Here is a 22,564-nt window from a genome sequence, read left to right on the forward strand (position 1 = left end):
CGTCCACAATTTGCGTTTGCGGACTGCAGAGGCTAATAAGGGATGACACTGTACGCACATGATGCATTAAGCCCAGTTTTCGCAGAAAAAGGCTCATAAACAACCCTACAGTGTACTTCTCTCACGTGTACAGGTGGAGGAGTCCGGCGAGCACATCATCATGGGTACTGGAGAGCTGTATCTGGACTGTGTCATGCATGACCTGCGCAAGATGTACTCCGAGATTGGTAGGTTGGATGGGAAAATATGAGTATTTTGGGTGAAATTATGAGTGTGCTGGGCGGAAAAAATGAGCATGTTGGTTGGGAAATGTTTTCAGCATTGTACAGTTCAGATGCATTTTGCCTGTCATGTTAAACTGAGATCGGGTACCAGCGCAATAACATTGATTTTTTTGCCCAATTGGGAAAAGTACCAGTACCAGCCCAAGTGGGACAAATTAGTGCAAAAAAACCTCAAATAGAGAAAATATTACATATTTTAGTTACAAAGGTTTAACCCATACAGCTACATAGGGAAATTCAATAACTCACATTTTATTAAAAATAATAAATATTTTGGGGAAACCTTCAGTTGGAATTTCTGACAGCCATTGAAAAATGTGTAATTTTTCCCTGATTGGTAAAGTGCTGTTTTCCAGTATGTTATAAGGAAAGAAAAAAACACGCTGCATTATGAGATAATTTGTGTGACATCAATGATATGGGTGATGTTTCAGGGTAGAGTCTCCAATGCCATCATCATATTTATGCCCCCCTTCGAAGAAGAGGGGGTTTATTGCTTTGCTCATGTCTGTCGGTCTGTCGGTCCGTCCACCGTTGTTTTCCGGATGATAACCCAAGAACGCTTAGGCCTAGGATCATGAAACTTCATAGGAACATTGATAATGACTCGCAGATGACCCCTATTGATATTGAGGTCACTTGGTCAAAGGTCAAGGTCACAGGTGAAGGTCACAGTTACTGGAAATAGGCATTTTAAGGATTTAGCATGGTTCAAACAAGGGAAACAACTACCGTTTATGCATGTTCTTTTTGTTACAGCATTTGCCTTACTTGTAATTTATTTAAATTTTACCAAATGTAAGGCTAACTGCATTTTTGTAATGCTTTGTATCAATCAACATCGGGCAAAAATGAAATTAAGGTTGCATTATCTCTACCTAGTTATGCCCCCTTTCGAAGAAAAACTTAACACAGTAAAAAGTAAAATGATTCACCACCACCACCGCCATCGCCGCCGCCGCCACCACCACCACCACCACCACCACCACCTTTTCACACAATGGCTGCTACTACAACTTATAGCCCATATAGGGGGACATGCATGTTTTATTAACAGCCCTTGTTTTAGTGTACAAATTACTTCAGCAGTGTTGTGGTGAACTAATATGATTTACTGTGCTTTCATGTGAATGTGGAAATAATATTAAAGAAAATGTTTGTGATTGATTGCCCTTAATTAATTCTCTGAATGCTGATAGTGCTACAAAAGCAAACAGACTGAGCTGTACAATATATTGTTGTTCATTACCATATATACCTATATCACCCAACCTTACATCTACCTATGTCACCCAACCTTCATTTGATTATTACCATTCACTATTTACCCATATCGCCCAGCCTTTGTTCATTACCATTCACTATCTACCTATATCACCAAACCTTACTTTGACCTAGATCTTCTTTAAACTTCAGTAATTGAAACCATCCATGTATGACTTTCTATGAAGGATTGACCATGATTTGTCAAAACAATAATATTTTACTCAATGCCTGATATTCCTATGTGAGGCAACTTTGGACAGATACAAAGAAAGAATACTTTGTTACAGTGTTAGAAGATAATATGTGCTTCCAGATGTAGAGACTATCTCATTCATTACTTACAAAGTAAGAAGCTAACTTTCCTCATGTTCTTTCTCCCCGCAGATATCAAGGTTGCTGACCCTGTATTGTCCTCCTGTTCTTTTTCCCCGCAGATATCAAGGTTGCTGACCCTGTAGTGTCCTCCTGTTCTTTCTCCCCGCAGATATCAAGGTTGCTGACCCTGTAGTGTCCTCCTGTTCTTTCTCCCTGCAGATATCAAGGTTTCTGACCCTGTAGTGTCCTGTACTTTCTCCCCGCAGATATCAAGGTTGCTGACCCTGTAGTGTCCTGTTCTTTCTCCCTGCAGATATCAAGGTTGCTGACCCTGTAGTGCCCTCCTGTTCTTTCTCCCTGCAGATATCAAGGTTGCTGACCCTGTAGTGTCCTGTTCTTTCTCCCTGCAGATATCAAGGTTGCTGACCCTGTAGTGTCCTGTTCTTTCTCCCCACAGATATCAAGGTTGCTGACCCTGTAGTGTCCTCCTGTTCATTCTCCCCGCAGATATCAAGGTTGCTGACCCTGTAGTGTCCTCCTGTTCTTTCACCCTGCAGATATCAAGGTTGCTGACCCTGTAGTGTCCTGTTCTTTCTCCCCGCAGATATCAAGGTTGCTGACCCTGTAGTGTCCTCCTGTTCTTTCTCCTGTCAGATATCAAGGTTGCTGACCCTGTAGTGTCCTCCTATCCTTTCTCCCTGCAGATATCAAGGTTGCTCCTGTTCTTTCTCCCCGCAGATATCAAGTTTGCTGACCCTGAAGTGTCCTCCTATCCTTTCTCCCTGCAGATATCCAGGTTGCTCCTGTTCTTTCTCCCCGCAGATATCAAGGTTGCTGACCCTGTAGTGTCCTCCTGTTCTTTCTCCCCGCATATATCAAGGTTGCTCCTGTTCTTTCTCCCCGCAGATATCAAGGTTGCTCCTGTTCTTTCTCCCTGCAGATATCAAGGTTGCTGACCCTGTAGTGTCCTCCTGTTCTTTCTCCCTGCAGATATCAAGGTTGCTGACCCTGTAGTGTCCTGTTCTTTCTCCTCGCAGATATCATGGTTGCTGACCCTGTAGTGTCCTCCTGTTCTTTCTCCCTGCAGATATCAAGGTTGCTGACCCTGTAGTGTCCTGTTCTTTCTCCCCGCATATATCAAGGTTGCTCCTGTTCTTTCTCCCTGCAGATATCAAGATTGCTGACCCTGTAGTGTCCTCCTGTTCTTTTTCCCTGCAGATATCAAGGTTGCTGACCCTGTAGTGTCCTCCTGTTCTTTCTCCCTGCAGATATCAAGGTTGCTGACCCTGTAGTGTCCTCCTGTTCTTTCTCCCTGCATATATCAAGGTTGCTGACCCTGTAGTGTTCTGTTCTTTCTTCACGCAGATATCAAGGTTGCTGACCCTGTAGTGTCCTGTTCTTTCTCCCCGCAGATATCAAGGTTGCTCCTGTTCTTTCCCCCCGCAGATATCAAGGTTGCTGACCCTGTAGTGTCCTCCTATTCTTTCTCCCTGCAGATATCAAGGTTGCTGACCCTGTAGTGTCCTTCTGTTCTTTCTCCCTGCAGATATCAAGGTTGCGCCTGTTTTTTCTCCCTGCAGATATCAAGGTTGCTGACCCTGTAGTGTCTTCCTGTTCTTTCTCCCCGCAGATATTGAGGTTGCTGACCCTGTAGTGTCCTCCTGTTCTTTCTCCCCGCAGATATCGAGGTTGCTGACCCTGTAGTGTCCTCCTGTTCTTTCTCCCCACAGATATCAAGGAGTCTGACCCTGTAGTGTCCTCCTGTTCTTTCTCCCCGCAGATATCAAGGTTGCTGACCCTGTAGTGTCCTCCCGTTCTTTCTCCCCGCAGATATCAAGGTTGCTGACCCTGTAGTGTCCTCCTGTTCTTTCTCCCTGCAGATATCAAGGTTGCTCCTGTTCTTTCTCCCCGCATATATCAAGGTTGCTGACCCTGTAGTGTCCTCCTGTTCTTTCTCCCCGCAGATATCAAGGTTGCTGACCCTGTAGTGTCCTCCTGTTCTTTCTCCCTGCAGATATCAAGGTTGCTGACCCTGTAGTGTCCTCCTGTTCTTTCTCCCTGCAGATATCAAGGTTGCGCCTGTTCTTTCTCCCCGCAGATATCAAGGTTGCTGACCCTGTAGTGTCCTGTTCTTTCTCCCTGCAGATATCGAGGTTGCTGACCCTGTAGTGTCCTCCTGTTCTTTCTCCCCGCAGATATCGAGGTTGCTGACCCTGTAGTGTCCTTCTGTTCTTTCTCCCTGCAGATATCAAGGTTGCTCCTGTTCTTTCTCCCTTCCAATATCAAGGTTGCTGACCCTGTAGTGTCCACCTGTCCTTTCTCCCCGCAGATATCACGGTTGCTGACCCTGTAGTGTCCTCCTGTTCTTTCTCCCTGCAGATATCAAGGTTGCTGACCCTGTTGTGTCCTCCTGTTCTTTCTCCCCACAGATATCAAGGTTGCTGACCCTGTAATGTCCTCCTGTTCTTTCTCCCCGCAGATATCAAGGTTGCTGACCCTGTAGTGTCCTCCTGTTCTTTCTCAATGCAGATATCAAGGTTGCTGACCCTGTAGTGTCCTCCTGTTCTTTCTCCCAGCAGATATCAAGGTTGCTTACCCCTGTTCTTTCACCCCGCAGATATCAACGTTGCTGACCCTGTAGTGTCCTCCTGTTCTTTCTCCCCGCAGATATCAAGGTTGCTGACCCTGTAGTGTCCTCCTGTTCTTTCTCCATGCAGATATCAAGGTTGCTGACCCTGTAGTGTCCTCCTGTTCTTTCTCCCCACAGATATCAAGGAGTCTGACCTTGTAGTGTCCTCCTGTTCTTTCTCCCCGCAGATATCAAGGTTGCTGACCCTGTAGTGTCCTCCCGTTCTTTCTCCCCGCAGATATCAAGGTTGCTGAAACCTGTAGTATCCTCCTGTTCTTTTTCCCTGCAGATATCAAGGTAGTTGACCCTGTAGTGTCCTCCTGTTCTTTCTCCCTGCAGATATCACGGTTGCTGACCCTTTAGCGTCCTCCTGTTCTTTCTCCCCACAGATATCACGGTTGCTGACCCTGTAGTGTCCTCCTGTTCTTTCTCCCCGCAGATATCACGGTAGCTGACCCTGTAGTGTCCTCCTGTTCTTTCTTCCCGCAGATATCAAGGTTTGTGACCCTGTAGTGTCCTCCTGTTCTTTCTCCCCACAGATATCAAGGTAGCCGACCCTGGAGTGTCCTCCTGTTCTTTCTCCCTGCAGATATCAAGGTTGCGCCTGTTCTTTCTCCCCGCAGATATCAAGGTTGCTGACCCTGTAGTGTCCTGTTCTTTCTCCCCGCAGATATCGAGGTTGCTGACCCTGTAGTGTCCTCCTGTTCTTTCTCCCCGCAGATATCGAGGTTGCTGACCCTGTAGTGTCCTCCTGTTCTTTCTCCCTGCAGATATCAAGGTTGCTCCTGTTCTTTCTCCCTGCCGATATCAAGGTTGCTGACCCTGTAGTGTCCACCTGTCCTTTCTCCCCGCAGATATCACGGTTGCTGACCCTGTAGTGTCCTCCTGTTCTTTCTCCCTGCAGATATCAAGGTTGCTGACCCTGTTGTGTCCTCCTGTTCTTTCTCCCCACAGATATCAAGGTTGCTGACCCTGTAATGTCCTCCTGTTCTTTCTCCCCCGCAGATATCAAGGTTGCTGACCCTGTAGTGTCCTCCTGTTCTTTCTCAATGCAGATATCAAGGTTGCTGACCCTGTAGTGTCCTCCTGTTCTTTCTCCCCGCAGATATCAAGGTTGCTTACCCCTGTTCTTTCACCCCGCAGATATCAACGTTGCTGACCCTGTAGTGTCCTCCTGTTCTTTCTCCCCGCAGATATCAAGGTTGCTGACCCTGTAGTGTCCTCCTGTTCTTTCTCCCTGCAGATATCAAGGTTGCTGACCCTGTAGTGTCCTCCTGTTCTTTCTCCCCACAGATATCAAGGAGTCTGACCTTGTAGTGTCCTCCTGTTCTTTCTCCCCGCAGATATCAAGGTTGCTGACCCTGTAGTGTCCTCCCGTTCTTTCTCCCCGCAGATATCAAGGTTGCTGAAACCTGTAGTGTCCTCCTGTTCTTTTTCCCTGCAGATATCAAGGTTGCTGACCCTGTAGTGTCCTCCTGTTCTTTCTCCCCACAGATATCAAGGAGTCTGACCTTGTAGTGTCCTCCTGTTCTTTCTCCCCGCAGATATCAAGGTTGCTGACCCTGTAGTGTCCTCCCGTTCTTTCTCCCCGCAGATATCAAGGTTGCTGAAACCTGTAGTGTCCTCCTGTTCTTTTTCCCTGCAGATATCAAGGTAGTTGACCCTGTAGTGTCCTCCTGTTCTTTCTCCCTGCAGATATCACGGTTGCTGACCCTGTAGCGTCCTCCTGTTCTTTCTCCCCACAGATATCACGGTTGCTGACCCTGTAGTGTCCTCCTGTTCTTTCTCCCCGCAGATATCACGGTAGCTGACCCTGTAGTGTCCTCCTGTTCTTTCTTCCCGCAGATATCAAGGTTTGTGACCCTGTAGTGTCCTCCTGTTCTTTCTCCCCGCAGATATCAAGGTAGCCGACCCTGGAGTGTCCTCCTGTTCTTTCTTTTCCACAGATATCAAGGTTGCTGACCCTGTAGTGTCCTGTTCTTTCTCTCCGCAGATATCAAGGTTGCTGACCCTGTAGCGTCCTCCTGTTCTTTCTCCCCGCAAATATCAAGTTTGCTGACCCTGTAGTGTCCTTCTGTTCTTTTTCCCCGCAGATATCAAGGTTGCTGACCCTGTAGTGTCCTTCTGTGAGACTGTTGTGGAGACATCTTCCCTCAAGTGCTTTGCTGAAACACCCAACAAAAAGTGAGTATACACCTAATGAACCATGGAATGTATAGTATTAGAGAATTGTTTGGTGGAGTGGCCCAGTTTCTTGAAACTTTTCTAAAGTTTTCATAACAAGGTCAGATTTAGACCTTGCAAGCTCATATTGGGCATAAAATAACCAACAATAGCTTTTTCAGAACAACATGAACCATTAACTGCTGTTTGCCCATTTAGCTTTAGTGCTTTATTGGGTTCTTTCATTGCATCCACTTTGGCATGATTTTTAGCTCGGCTGTTTTCAGAGAAAACCCAAGGTATTGTCATAGCCAGCTTTTCGTGTCAGCCGCCATCCGCATCGTGCTAAAACCTTTACATTTTGCTCTAAAATCAAAGTGCTTCCACATGCAACTTTGAAACTTCATATGTAGATGCACCTTGATGAGTTCTACAGGCCACACCCATTTTGGGGTCACTAGGTCAAAGGTCAAGGTCACTGTGACCTCTCAAAATAAATAAATCTGACCAGCTTTATTAATTCAAAACTGCAACCGCAGTTATGCGGTGCTCTTGTTCATTTTCGCCTAAAGCATAGTTAATAATTAAAAGTTAAAAAATCACTTTTTTATGAACATTAAATTTAATATCACTAACAGTCCTCTTTGATCCCTATGTCATATGTGACCTATGACCCCTATCTTATAAGGCTAAAAAAAATCATTCGATAATAAAAATAATTCCATATGGTAAGTAACCATGAAAGACATAAAATGACAAAAAAATAAGCCATTAGCCATATACACAAATGTATATCGGCCGTGCACTGTAAAAAGGGTTTAATGCGTAAATTATCAACCCAGATTAGCCTGTGCAGTCGGCAAAAATCCAGTTTAGATGGAAAATCCCTGATTAGCCTGTGGGATGTCACTTTACGCACATGCTTAAAACCCCTTTTCACAGAGCAAGGCTTTTTTATATAACCATATAAGACATTAAATGACAGAAAAAGCTTGCTGATCCCTGTAGGAACAAGTTGACAATGATAGCTGAGCCTCTGGAGAAGGGTCTGGCAGAGGACATAGAGAACGGGGTGGTACAGATCACGTGGCCCAGGAAACGACTCGGGGAGTTCTTTCAGACCAAGTACGACTGGGACTTGCTGGCTGCCCGATCTATCTGGGCCTTCGGGCCTGATGCTACTGGACCCAACATCCTTGTTGATGACACCCTGCCGTCTGAAGTGAGTACAGGTTTTAGGGTTGAGAAATCTTATATTATTAAAGTCAGTTTTAGTTTTGATGTTACATATTCATTCACAGTGATTTTTTTTGCTTTTTTTTCTTACAGCCTGTGCCTTTTGGATTGGGAAAATTAGCGCGATAAACCATGAAATTGGGAAAAATAGCGCGATAAAACATGAAATTGGGAAACATTATAAATATGATTATAAGAACAGAATTAAAATTATTAAAGTATGTTTGACAGCATTTTTATATTATAAAGTACTAATTTAATGTGTTCTTACAATGAAGACAATGTTAAGTTAATATCCTTCCAAATTTATATTGAACTTGCAGTAATCTATATAGATTCTTAAATATACCATTTAATCATAACCTCTTAACAGTAAGAATTTAATTCAGTATTCTTTTAAATTAAATATCATATGGTGAAAACATAAACAAATATTTATTTAAAAAAAACGCTTTAGTGGTCTTGCTATGTTAATGATGTATTATATGGAGTTAAAATAATTTATGTCATTTCTTTACCTTTCAACATCTTGCACTTCAATGCTAATTGCTATTTCAGTAAACTGTAAAGCGTGACAAACATAATAAAGCAGAATATGCATATGAATCTGATTTTACACAGATCCACTAACATATAAATCATATCATGTTTGTCTCTTTCCATTTCCGAACGATACTCATCTTAAATGCAATAACTTTGTGAGTAACGGTAGACTAACTCCAATTTCCCAACACTGATTTCCGTGATGCACATTCACTGTGAAGATTTGTAATAAATATTTGTTGTTTTTATCTCAAACGTTATATTTTGCGTTAATTGACACACGCATTAAATTATTCCGTAATAACCATATGATATCCGTTGTTAATTTGAATGTTATTTATCATTTTCGCCGCGCATCGCAAATTTCTCGTCTGCTTGCCGCCATCTTGGGCGTGTGTAAAAACAGGCGTTTACAATCGGGATACAACGACTATCGTCGGTATCCTCCGCAATATAGAGAGAGATGTGGATAGCAACGTAAAATCGTATTGGGCTAAATTCGCGAAAAATACGTAAGTCAGTTGTTGTTCGGCGACGACTCGGCAACTCGATCGGCACTCGTTCGAAATTATTTCAAAATTACATTGAAATCTTATTGGCTTTATTGGGAAAATTTTGTCTTTTTTTGGGAAATTTTAATCAAATTTTTGGGAAAAAACTTCATTTTTTGCAATTGGGAAGCAGCCGAATATCGGCTGTAATTTCTGGCAAAAAAAATCACTGATTCAATGGATTTCAAAGCTCAGCAGTAACAAGCATTCTTATACTTCTATGAATATCAAAGTTAACATTTTATAATAATCAGGGGTTTTTTTTACTAAGAAAGTGACGCCGATAATCGGCGTCTTCCCCTACCAGAATTTTTCCCCTAAAACTACCATTTCCCCTCCAAAAATATAATTTTTCACCAAAATATAATATTTTACCCTCAAAGAAATGTTTTTTTCTTTCTTTTGGGAAGTCGACACTTATCCTATTTGTACCATGTACAACGATCTCGCTCTCTCTCTCTCTCCCGACGAACACTCAAATCTGGGAATCCCAGTGATTCTATATATAGCTCTTAAATTACGTCATGGAAACCGGGCAACTAATCGTATTAATCACATGACTATTTTACTGGATTCCGGTCTTGCGCGAGAAGGGTGATTCGTCAATTAATTACTGGAAACCAGTCGAGTTTTCATCCGGGTTATGTGAAAGCCAAGATGGGTATAAACGTTAAAACAGAAAAAAAGTCTCACAATTGGCGTTCATACATGAACAAAATAAAACGTTCGGACTCGGAAAATATTAATTGCGTTGACGCATTTTTTTAAGAATGAATCATCAAAAACCGTTGAAACCCAGCAGGATTCGGAGGTACATGTAATCAACATCGATTAATACTGTCGGATTATTGTGAAAGTGAAAGTAGACAATCAGCAGCTGCCGCACCTTTCCCTTCCAATACTGTAGCAGATCTAGATCGTCAACCCATTCATCATGAAATTGAAATCACAATATTGAAATCGTTCCCCAGCCCCAGTTGAAAACATTTCCCATTATAAGATCTACCCCTGCAACTTTATTTAGGACTTTGACTTTAATATCATATTTGTTCATGTGTTTAAGAACAAAAAGGTCAGAGACATGTCTCTTTTTCTAAAAAAAAACCTGAAGTCTGTAGGCGAGTTATAGACATTGAAATGAACAGTTTTTATTTTTTCCCCAAATATGTCTTTTTCGCGCTCGATTTTCCCCTTTTACCCAGCGTCCAGCGTCTTCCCCTTTTTCTAAAAAAAACCCTGATAATGATTGTCATTGTATATGAATTTTAAAACTTAAATATAAAAAGCATTCCGATTGGTCAGTGGATATCAGAGCTCATATGTAACAGGCATTTTAATAGGTCAATATTAAAAGTTGAGATTATAGTTGAGGCTGAGACCTTGCATAGTTGTAGATAAAAGAGATATTGTCTTCAGTTTCAAAAAGACAAGTTTTGATGAAATCTTTTTTTTTTTAGCTCACCTGAGCACAACGTGCTCAAGGTGAGCTATTGTGATAGCCTTTTGTCCGTCATGCGTCGTGCGTCTGTCGTCAACATTGACCTTGTGAACACTCTAGAGGCCACATTTATTGTCCGATCTTCATGAAACTAGGTCAGAACATTTGTCCCAATAATACCTCGATCTAGTTCGGAACTGGGTCATGCTGGGTCAAAAACTAGGTCACTAGGTAAAAAAAAGAAAAACCTTGTGAACACTGTAGTCACATTTGATGCCCAATCTTCATGTAAATTTTGTCAAAATGTTTGTCTTAATGATATGTTGGTTGAGTTCAAAAATTGTTCCGGTCCGTTGAAAAACATGGCCACCAGGGGGCAGGGCAGTATTCCTTATATGGCTATAAAGAAACCTTGTGAACACTGTAGAAGTCACATTTGATGCCCAATCTTCATGTAACTTTGTCAAAATGTTTGTCTTAATGATATGTTGGTAGAGTTCAAAAATGGTTTCGGTTCATTGAAAAACATGACCGCCAGGGGGTGGGGCAGTATTCCTTATATGGCTATAGAGAAACCTTGAAGTCACAATTTTTGCCCAATCATCATTAAAATTGGTCAAAACATTTGTTTCATTGATATCTCGGACGAGTTCGAAAATGGTCCAGATCGGTGAAAAATCATGGCCGCCAGGGGGCGGGGTAGTTTTCTCTATATGTATATAGTGAAAACATGTGATCGCTCTAGAAGTCACATTTTTGGTCCAATCTTTATGAAATTTGGTCAGAACATTTGTCTTCTGGATACGACGGTTGAGTTTGAAAATGGTTCAGATCGGTTAAAAAAACATGGCCGCCAGGGGGCAGGGCAGTTTTGCTTATATGGCTATAGTTAAACCTTGTTAACACTCTAGGAGTCACATTTTTTGTCCAATCTTCATGAAACTTGGTCTGAACATTTGTTAGCTCAATTGAGCACAGCGTGCTCATGGTGAGCTTTTGGGATCGCCTTTTGTCCGTCGTCTGTCGTGCGTCGTCAACATTTTACCTTGTGAACACTCTAGAGGCCACATTTCTTATCCAATCTTCATGAAACTTGGTCAGAACAGTTGTCCCGATGATACCTCGACTGAGTTCGAAACTGGGTCATGCTGGGTCAAAAACTAGGTCACTAGGTACAAAAATATATAGAAACCTTGTGAACACTCTAGAAGTCACAATTTTTGCCCAATCATCATGAAACTTGGTCAAAACATTTGTTTTATTGATATCTTGGATGAGTTCGAAAATAGTCCAGATCGTTGAAACATGGAAGCCGGGGGGGGGTCTTTTTCCTTATATTTATATAGTAACAAAGCTTGTGAACACTCTAGAAGTCACATTTTTTGCCTAATCATCATTAAATTTGGTTAAAACATTGGTTATGTGGATACCTCGGACGAGTTTGAAAATAGTCGTGAACATTTGAAAAACATGGCCATAATAACAGTGGATTATTATGTTGATGATTGGTTGGGAATGAAGTGCCATCTGAAAACCCTTTATTAAATAATCTCAAAATTTTAAGTAGTAATATTGACTTCACAGAAAATTACTTAGGGGAGAAACAACTGTATATAACAGTTTAGAGTCAGGCCCCAAATTCCTGTGCTTGCCACTTTTCACACATTTTGTTACATGTAATTTAATGATTGCAGACCAATGAAATAACCATTAGCCACAGCAGGTACCTCATTATCTCTGACAGTTGCTTGATGCCTAACCCCTTGTTCTCAGCCCTTTGCAGTGAACAGCATGAAACAGCAATTGCTATACAGTGGTATCTATATAGAGATAAACACATAAATACATCTGTCTGGCATTTATTTTCGTATAAAAATCAGTATGCTGACTAAATAAAAAGAACAGATTACAATATTGAAGCAAGCTCTTGAAATAGAAAAATTATGTACTTATATATTTCCAAGAAAGGTTTATACAATATATATAAATTTAATGGGCATGATATTTCATATTTCTTAGCTTTAAGTACAGTGATGCCTGATTGAACTTACTCAATATGGCTATTATTTAACTTATAACTATCACAACGTCCCAGTGTATATTATGAATATCAAGAAGAAAAAGTAAAGATATCTATGTAAAAATATCCTTTACAGCTTAGGCAACAACTGATGTCAATATTCAATTATATTGATCAATAAAAAATAGATTGAAATATGAACTGTACTGTTGTACATTTATTGACAAAAAAAACTATCGTGTCTTCATGTACCGTAATTACTCTATGTTTGCGGACACTTAAAAATAAATAATTTTTTTCATGTCCGAAAACTTAGATACGAAAAATATTCACAAAATACAGGTGTCTAAAATTGAAGTGTCCGAAAATAGCGTCAATTGTATCAACGACTACCGGTAATAGCACGCGCTTGTTTAATGCCATGCAGTATAGTATAAATTACAGTTTTATATGTTTGCACTGCATTTTAAATAAATTAAAATGCTTTATTTATTTGACAGAAAGTTATTACAAGGTTGTACTTTGACCAACGAGTTCAAAGATGAGCATGTGATGTACTGATACTCGCTAGTATGAACCTGTAATTAACGCAATAAAAAATCAAACTGTGAATTCTTTGTTCATTTCAGTTGTTGTCCAACACCTTTTATTGTTCGTTAAACTTGCAATAGGGTGCATCACACTTTGAAGCGTTTAGTATTTGTCACAGTTATTTACTGAGAAGGGGTAGTACCATTTCGGTAGGTAATTGAACTGTTAATTGGCATTACGCCTGGAAATTGTCATAACATTTATGCTATCGGGCGAAACCATTGTTTAAAACCGGTTTACAAGGTTATTTACCCAATAACACAAATGTAATGGTCCGTTGCCCTCAGGCATGCACCTGCCTTGTTTTATGATGTTAATCTGTTTGGAAAACCCCATGATCAAAGTGTCATTAGATATGAAAACAGGACCGAAATTTGGTAAAATAGCGCTGTAAAATATACTTTCCGAAAACAGAGACATTAGTTATGGACGAAAACTAGTGTGTCCGAAAATTAAGAGTCACGAACAATAATAATTTTTGCTAAAAAAAGGGGTGTCTGAAAACTTAGAGTGTCCGATAACATAGAGTAATTACGGTACATATATCATATCACAGGCATACTTTGTTCAAGAATTAAAGAGATAGAGAAAATGTACTTAAAGCCAACTATTTGCGATGCTTATGATATTAAATACAGCTTGTATTTGAGAATTAATTTCACAATTAAAATGCATTTTAGTTTTGCATTGGTTGTAAATAAAGAGTTGAAGCGTAGAGGAATTGTTTACAAACAACACTTACAAATGTGAATAAATTAAAAAAAAAACACTCTTAAATGAAGTATGAAATTTCATTCTTAATCATAAATACAGATTGATATACAAAAGTCATGTAGGCCTACATGGATGATATGTAAAATACAGTATTATGCAGGGGTCTAGCTAGGCTCAAAATTTTGGGAGAAGTCACTTCTCCCTAAAGCCAAAATAGGGAGAATTGGTAACATCTTTGGGAGAAATGGTACATTTAAGTCATAGATCTTATTTTTACGTATATTTTGCAGCAACTTAACGGATTAGTGGTTTCTGTTCAGTTTGCAATCAACTCTTCACTTGTTTTATACAATAAGACATGTAAAGTGTATTATAACCAACATTTTTCTTATTTTATTAATTGTTGATTATGATTTTACATGTACTTTAATTATTTTTTTTCCTGAACAGGTGTATCAAATAAACTTCAATCATAACAAGGCAGTAATGTTTAGAATCTTTTCACTTCCTTGTTAATTTTAAAGGGGCCTTTTCACAGATTTTGGCATATTTTGAAATATGTCATTAAATGCTTTATATTGATAAATGTTAACATTGGATCTTAAAAGCTCTAGTAAAAAATCAAGAATAAAATTAAAAAAGGGAAAAAAAAGTAGCCGGTACCAGGGCTCCAACCAGTGACCCCTGGAGTCCTGGAATTAGTCTGAAGTAAAAACGCATTAGCCCTCTCGGCTATTCCGCCGGGTATACACATTTTAATTTTTTTTACCTTATATAAGCAATCTTCGTAGTTTCGTAAATTTAAACGACAACAACAGAACTCTCCAAATCATTGCATTGTTTCGTGTTTCGTTTAAGCATTATAATTTTTAGGTTTTCAAATCGTCAAAAGATAGATATAATGGCCATATTGGACTATGGTAAATGTTCAGTAATACTGTTTCCTCACAAATATCATAACTAAAACGAAAATTTGCGAATCTGGAACAGTTTTTTTTCAATTTTGTCAATTTACCAAACCGTGAAAAGATCCCTTTAAGCAATTCAACATTAAATCAAATTCATATTTTGTTACAAATATTTGTTTTAAATTTAAAATTTATTTAAAATCTCATTTTACAGCAGAGATTCCAAATCTGACCTGTAAATGAGCCCAATATCTATTGCCAGTGCTAGGTTACATCTTCCCATTTGATCATTCCTTAGTATTTTTTAATGGGTCATTTAACATTGCTGAAACATAGTTATTGGTAGTCAGCACAAGGCAATTAATCAAGGCATCATCTATTAACAATTTCAAGAAGTGTAATAGCTCCAGACTGTTCTTTTGAATGTTCAACTTTGCATGACCTGTAAATGGGGCAACTTATGGCTGAGAATCCTCCTGTGTCCAATTCTCCACATCAAATTGATTTTAATGGTTTATTTCTGGCACAGTGTAGATCATTAAAAGGAGGAAAAGTCACTTCGCCTTCATGAAATTAATGTGCCAAGTTAAGGTTAATTTGGCGAAAAAATCACCCACTTCGTCCACTTGCAAGAGCCCTGTTATGTGAAAGTCAGAAATACCATTATTCTAATTAATTTTATATACAGACGTACGTCATGTATGATATGTGAAATGCAGTATTACTTGAAAATCAGAGTTTCATTGTTCTAAATAACTTTGAATGGAAAAACAGTGAAAACGTATTTTAATACTAGATCACACTAAGTCTGTACTACCGCCTGTCTGCTCAGCTCTTGTCCTCTTTTGAAAATTTTACACTAAATAATCAAACTATAAAGCGCAAGTTAAGTATGTACACCCGTCTGTATGAAGTACTTTTATTATTTTGAACTCCACCTTCCCAGAATAGTTTAGTTCCTTTGGGTCTCAGGTGAGCGCCTTAGGGCCCATGACCCTCTTGTCTTTAAATTTTGGGCAATTGTAGGCAGTTGTATTTTTACTTTCACTTCCATAAAGTAAAGATTTGAAACATGTGTATATAACAATCTATTGAAAATCCAGTCTTTGCAGACAGTGTCCTCACTTGCTGATCTGGCATGATTTTATTTTCGTACATGCATTAAGCCTGGTTTTCCCACAGACCAGCTCATACAAAAAATATTGTATAAATGTTATATTTACATAAGTTTACTGGCTTGCCACAAAATATGAACGACTTTCTGCCCCTTGTGGTTAATCTTTTCTTTGTGTTGCTAAATTATCATACATTTTAACAATACAGTAGAAACTGACCTAACGGCCACCTGAATTTACCGGTCACCTGCAGACAACGGTCAGTCTGGAATCCCCCCGTCGAAAAACACTCTATATTACACTTGAATTTAACAGCCACCTGACCATAACGGCCAACGGCCACTATATTCCACTCCGAAATTCATGTTTGACATGAAATCAACGGTCACGCGTCAGTCGTCTCGAGTCGCGAAAATTAAAAACACAGCACATTATTTGTCCGTCTATTTTGCATTTAAAGCGTCTAAAAGCGGTAATTGTCTATGATGTTATAAAAGCGGCCCGCTGCGAGTAAACAAATTATAAGGTGTTGAGTAGGTTTCTTTTCCGGGGATAATTGTGGGGGTATCTTCAAAAGAAAATATATCAGAGTTTATGACTTGTTGAAAGTAATTATCGCTAAATTAAATGACCGCTATTTCTTTGAATTAGAACGGTACAATTACACCGTACTATCGGTTTATGACACCGAATCCGCTTTAAAGACTTTTACGGACGTGACGTCAACGGAACGTGACAAGCTTTATTAACTGAATGAATGAGATGCATGAGTAAACAATTATACCAGCGTTGATAAAGTCATTGTTTAATTTAACAATATGAAATTAAATCAATCTAAAAGATATTATTCTCTATTATTCAATGTTCACGCGTAAGTTAATGCTGTTATTATGCTTTGTTAATGCAATGAGCATTTGTTTTACACTGTATGCAAACGACTGGGTGGGGTAACGACGTAGTAATACTACCAACTGACCAACCTTCTTAAAATTGTGATCCGAATTCAACGGTCACCTTTGGACAACGGTCACTTTGATCATTTCCCTTGACTGACCGCTGAATTCAGGTTTGACTGTACTATATAATCCTCTATTTGCTTCTCTGTTCATGGATATTATATTAGTGTTGACTGTGCATTGACAGGTTGACAAGAGCCTTCTAGGAGCTGTGAAGGATAGTATTGTACAGGGTTTCCAGTGGGCAACTCGAGAAGGGCCACTCTGCGATGAACGTAAGTTAATGGCCCTTATTTTACAGCCCTTTCTTGTTGTGCATTGGTTAAAACAGCAAAATGTCCATACAAAAGAAACCATTTTTTCTTAGTAGCAGATTATTCTATTGAACACCATTTAAAACTGTGAATGCATGTTTATTAAGTAGTTATATTCTTAGAATTTGGCTATCAAGTTATTTTAAGTTTTTAGTCGTTCAGCAAGTTATGAAGTAACTGGAGTATACTGGAATAACTGTGGATATCTGTCTATGGCTCCCTCTTTCACCCAGCTAAAACAAACTTGTCTTAATACACTTTTCAACATAAACAATTGCTTGCATTGTTATGCCCCCCTTCAAAGAAGAGGGGGTATAGTGCTTTGCTCATGTCGGTATGTCTGTCTGTCGGTATTTCAGTCTGTCGGTCTGTCGGTCCGTCCACCAAGTGGTTGTCAGATGATAACTCAAGAACGCTTGGGCCTAGGATCATGAAACTTCATTGGTACATTGATCATTACTCGCAGATGACCCCTATTGATTTTGAGGTCACTAGGTCAAAGGTCACGGTCACGGTGACTCGAAATAGTAAAATGGTTTTTATACGCCCGTATAAAATACGGGACGTAATATGTGAAACCCCTTGGCGGGCAGGCGGGCGGGCGGCGGGCGGAAGGCATCACTTTGTCCGGACTCTAATTCAAATTGTATTCATCCGATCTTCACCAAACTTGGTCAGCAGTTGCATCTAGTTGATATCTAGGCCAAGTTCGAATATGGGTCATGCCGGGTCAAAAACTAGGTCATAGGGTCAATAAGTGCATTTTCAAAGGGGCCACTTTGTCCGGACTCTATTTCAAATTGTATTCATCCGATCTTCACCAAACTTGGTCAGCAGTTGCATCTAGTTGATATATAGGCCAAGTTCGAATATGGGTCATGCCGGGTCAAAAACTAGGTCATAGGGTCAATTAGTGCATTTTCAACGGCGCCACTTTGTCCGGACTCTAATTCAAATAGTTTTCATCCGATCTTCACCAAACTTGCTCAGAAGTTGAGTCTAGACAATATCTAGGCCAAGTTGGAATATGGGTCATGCCGGGTCAAAAACTAGGTCATGGGGTCACTTAGTGCATTTCAAGGATTTCATGGTGTCCGCTCTCTAAATGAAGTAGTTTTCACCCGATCTTCACCAAATTTGGTCAAAAGTTGTGTCTATATGATATGTAGGTCAGGTTTAAATATGGGTCATGCCGGGTCAAAAACTAGGTCACGAGGTTACTTAGTGCATTTCAAGCATTTAGCATGGTGTCCGCTCTCTAATTGAAGTAGTTTTCATCTGATCTTCACCTAATTTGGTTACAAGTTGTGTCTAGATGATATGTAGGTCAAGTTCGAATATGGGTCATGCCCGGTCAAAAACGAGGTCACATGGTGCATTTAAAGCATTTAGCATGGTGTCCGCTCTCTAATTGAAGTAGTTTTCATCTGATCTTCACCAAATTTAGTCAGATGTTACATCTAAATGATATCTAGGTCAAGTTCAAATATGGGTCATGCCAAGTCAATAACTAGGTCTTGAGGTCACTTAGTGCATTTCAAGCATTGAGCATGGTGTCCAAAACCTTCGAACGGGCGTATCTTGTGACAGTTTGGCACTCTTGTTGAATGATAACTCAAGAATGCATACGCGGCCAACAGGGCAAACTCTGAACAATATTACTGAAGCAACTGGTCTGTAATCCTAAATCTATAATTATCAGTCCAATGAAACATCATCCTTTGAGTAAAATACAGTGGATCAGTAAAAATATTATCAGTATATGAGATTTTTTGTATTTTTTGTATATTAAATATTGTGTTAATGTTTAATTTTGTTGATTAATATAAATATAAGCAGAACAGGGGAGGTAATACACTATTATATCTTTCTTATATACAGGGGAAACAAATGCAATAAGTTTAAATTTCATGTTTTATAAATAGAGGAAATTTGTTCATGTCAGTGTGAGATCATTTGTTATTTTGTATGATCACATTTATTATTACTTTGACAAAACAACACTTACCTGAATACCACAATGGATTCCACCCAAACAATACCCCACGCCCCTACCAGAATCCTCCCCCCCCCCCAACCTCACCCCCCAATTTTTTTTTTTAAAACATCCCACATGATACCCTCCCATCACTCCTCCCTACCCCCCCCCCCCCCACCCCCCCCATTTTTTTGTTTAAAACATCTTATAAATTACCACAACCGCACATTATATCCCCTCTCTATCCCCCCTACCCCCCCACCCCCCTACCCCCCACCCCCCAATTTTTTTTTAAACATCTTATAAATTACCACACCCCACATTATACCCCCCTACCCCCCCCCACCCCTATTTATTTTAAAACATCTTTTAAATACCCCACCCCACATTATATCCCCCCCCTCTCACCCCCACCCCCCACACCGCCCCCCCCCCCCACCCCCCACCAATTTTTTTTTTAAACATCTTATAAATTACCCCACCCCACATTATACCCACCCGCCCCCTCACCCCACCCCCCACCCCCCCCCAACACCCCCACCCACCACCCCCCCCCAAAAAAAAAAAATTATATTTTTTTAAAACATCTAATAAATTACCACACCCACATTAGACCCCCCTCTCACCCCCACCCCCCAACTCCCCCCCCCCCCCTTTTTTTTTTAAACATCTTATAAATTACCACACACCAACATTATACCCCCCTCTCACCCCCAACCCCCCAACCCCCTACCCCCCATTTTTTTTTAAACATTATATCCCCCTCTCACCCCCCACCGTCCCCCCCACCGTCCCCCCCCACCCCCCCAATTTTTTTTTAAACATCTTATAAATTACCACAAATAACCACAACCCCACATTATATCTCCCCTCTCAACCCCCAATTTTTTTTTAAAAAACATTTTATAAATTAAACACACCCCGCAATTAATACCCCCCTCTCACTCACCCCCCCAACCCACCGCCTTAACCCCCCCCCCACCCCCCAAAAAAAAAAAAAACAAACATTGTGGTTTAAAATCATCTTATAAATTAGACCCCACCCCACATTATACCCCCCTACGCACCCCACAACTCCTCCCCTACCACCCCTCCCCCACCTCCTCATTTTTTTTTTAAACATCTTATAAATTACCACACCCCACATTATACCCCCCCTCTCCTCACCCACCACCCCCCACTCCCCCCCACCCCCCAAAAATTTTGTTTTTATTTTTATTTTTTTTAAACATCTAATAAATTACCCCCCCCCCCCCACATTATACCCCCCTCTCACCCCACCCCCCCCCCAACCCCCCAATTTTTTAACCAGGTTTTCCGAAGGAAAAAACTGGTTATTAGATTGGCGAATGCGGGCGGGCTGGCTGGCTGGCTGGCTGGCGGGCGGGTGGAAGAACAAGCTTGTCCGGGCCATAACTATGTCGTTCATTGTCAGATTTTAAAATCATTTGGCACATTTGTTCACCATCATTGGACGGTGTGTCGCGCGAAATAATTACGTCGATATCTCCAAGGTCAAGGTCACACTTTGAGTGCAAAGGTCAAAAATGGCCATAAATGAGCTTGTCCTGGCCATAACTATGTCATTCATTGTGAGATTTTAAAATTATTTGGCACATTTGTTCACCATCATGGGACGGTGTGTCACACAAAAGAATCACGTCAATATCTCCAATGTCAAGGTCGCCACGACTAAAAATAGATTTTTTTTAAAACAAACTTACAAAGGGGGGTAATTTTGTTTGTTCATTTCAAAAGTTCAGTTTGAGTTTTCTCCCTTTATCACATTTTTTTTTCACAATGAAAACCTGGTTTTGTGACAATTTTGTCCCTTGTTTTTAAAACATCTTATAAATTACCACACCCCACATTATACCCCACTCCCACCCCCCCCCCACCCCCCTACCCCCCCACCCCCATCCTCAATTTTTTTTAACATCTAATAAATTACCCCACCCCACATTATACCCCCCTTTCACTCCCCCCTACCCCCCCCCCCCCCCCCCCGGCCCCCCCTCCAACAACAAAAAAAATACCCTTCTCTCACTCCCTCTTGATTATGACTGGCAGATGACCCCTATTGATTTTCAGGTCACTAGGTCAAAGATCAAGGTCACAGTGACTCGAACTAGTACAATGGTTTCCGGATGATAACTTACATTATGTCAAAGGTCAAGGTCACAGTGACAAAAAACGTATTCACACAATGGCTGCCACTACAACTGACAGCCCATATGGGGGGCATGCATGTTTTACAAACAGCCCTTGTATCTAATGATATGAAATTGTTTTTTTTTCTTATCCCAGATTAAACTTTAAAAATTAAACTGTCCTCTTTTAAATGAGATTTGTCTGTAACATAACTATTATTGTTATAGACTATTTGAGCAAAATTAACAGCTCTGAAACAACAGCATTTAGATGTCTTAAATTTGGTATATATTACACATCTTTACTATAAATAGTAACAAATGATGTCGCAAGTGGGCTGTTATTTGTATCAAGCGGGCCAATATAAATTATATTGGCCCTCTTATCCGGCCAATTTTTCATATCATAAAAGAATCGAATAACGCGGCTTCAACTGAACAAAATGGCGTCCACATTCAGTCTTAGGTTATCAATAAAATTAAGCCACAACTCAATGAAAGAATCAAACAATTATAATGACACATAGCACACAATTTTGATTATACAAATATGATTGAAACTGAAACTCTGAACAGTAAAAGACACATTCACCTTGATGACAACTTTAATCCGATGCTTATAATAATACAATAACAACAATGTGCTATTCCGTTTGTTGTTATTCCATCTGTTTATCTAAATGTCTTTTAAATCACACTTTTGAAAAGTTCATACCTAATGCTAACCAGAGTAACCACTGCCACCCAAAACACAATTAACGAAATCAAATTAATAGCATTAATTTTATTCCTATCGATGCTTCTAATTATACACGTCAAAAAAACAATCAGAAATGAGTTTCGGATTCGTTCGATGCTTTAAAAAAATATTTAACTGTTAAAACCCTGCACGTCCAAATTGTTGTCCCTAAAATCCAAAGTCTTGCTCAAACGGTGTGTTTTGTCACAGAAATTACGTCACATGAGTTAAGTCATATACATTTTGCAAACAATTGAATGAAAATAAAAGTACGGAAAGCTGGTTCTGTAATAAATTTTAGTGAAGGAACAAAATAGAATGATATGTAATATAAACGATAACACACGTCAGAGCTGGGCCGGATGTCTATAATCGGCCCTAGGCGCATAATTGTCCTCGGGCCAGAGGCCCTTGGGCCATTATGTTGACAGGGGACTGATTATACGTCCGGCCCAGCAGTGTGTGTTATTGTCTAAGTAACACTGCTTATTTGCCCTCTATATATTTTCATCAATTCTGGGGTCATAACTGACAACACCAAGGGGGTCACATTGTTTATACAGATACCAAAATAACCTCAAAAATCTTTTTTTTCTGAAAGCAAAAGGCTCAAAGGTTAAATATAAGTTTATAACATCGTCTGTTACAAAATTT

At 40.0% G+C, this 22,564-nt stretch overlaps 1 protein-coding gene and 1 long non-coding RNA gene across 2 annotated transcripts in view; both read left to right on the forward strand.

The window, feature by feature from the left end:
- The window catches only part of LOC127855441 (116 kDa U5 small nuclear ribonucleoprotein component-like), a 58,947-nt gene that overhangs the window by 26,349 nt on the left and 10,034 nt on the right, over positions 1 to 22,564 (forward strand). The window contains exons 16-19 of the mRNA XM_052391018.1: positions 134 to 227; positions 6,588 to 6,678; positions 7,666 to 7,879; positions 16,917 to 17,004. Coding sequence (XP_052246978.1) covers positions 134 to 227; positions 6,588 to 6,678; positions 7,666 to 7,879; positions 16,917 to 17,004 — 487 coding nt within the window. The remainder of the gene's footprint in view (positions 1 to 133; positions 228 to 6,587; positions 6,679 to 7,665; positions 7,880 to 16,916; positions 17,005 to 22,564) is intronic.
- LOC127855457 (uncharacterized) lies at positions 17,638 to 18,082 on the forward strand. The gene is made up of 2 exons (XR_008037547.1): positions 17,638 to 17,784; positions 17,941 to 18,082. It is a non-coding gene; the product is annotated as an uncharacterized LOC127855457 (long non-coding RNA).

The sequence above is a fragment of the Dreissena polymorpha genome, chromosome 13, assembly GCF_020536995.1.
Source record: "Dreissena polymorpha isolate Duluth1 chromosome 13, UMN_Dpol_1.0, whole genome shotgun sequence".
Classification (NCBI taxonomy): domain Eukaryota; kingdom Metazoa; phylum Mollusca; class Bivalvia; order Myida; family Dreissenidae; genus Dreissena; species Dreissena polymorpha.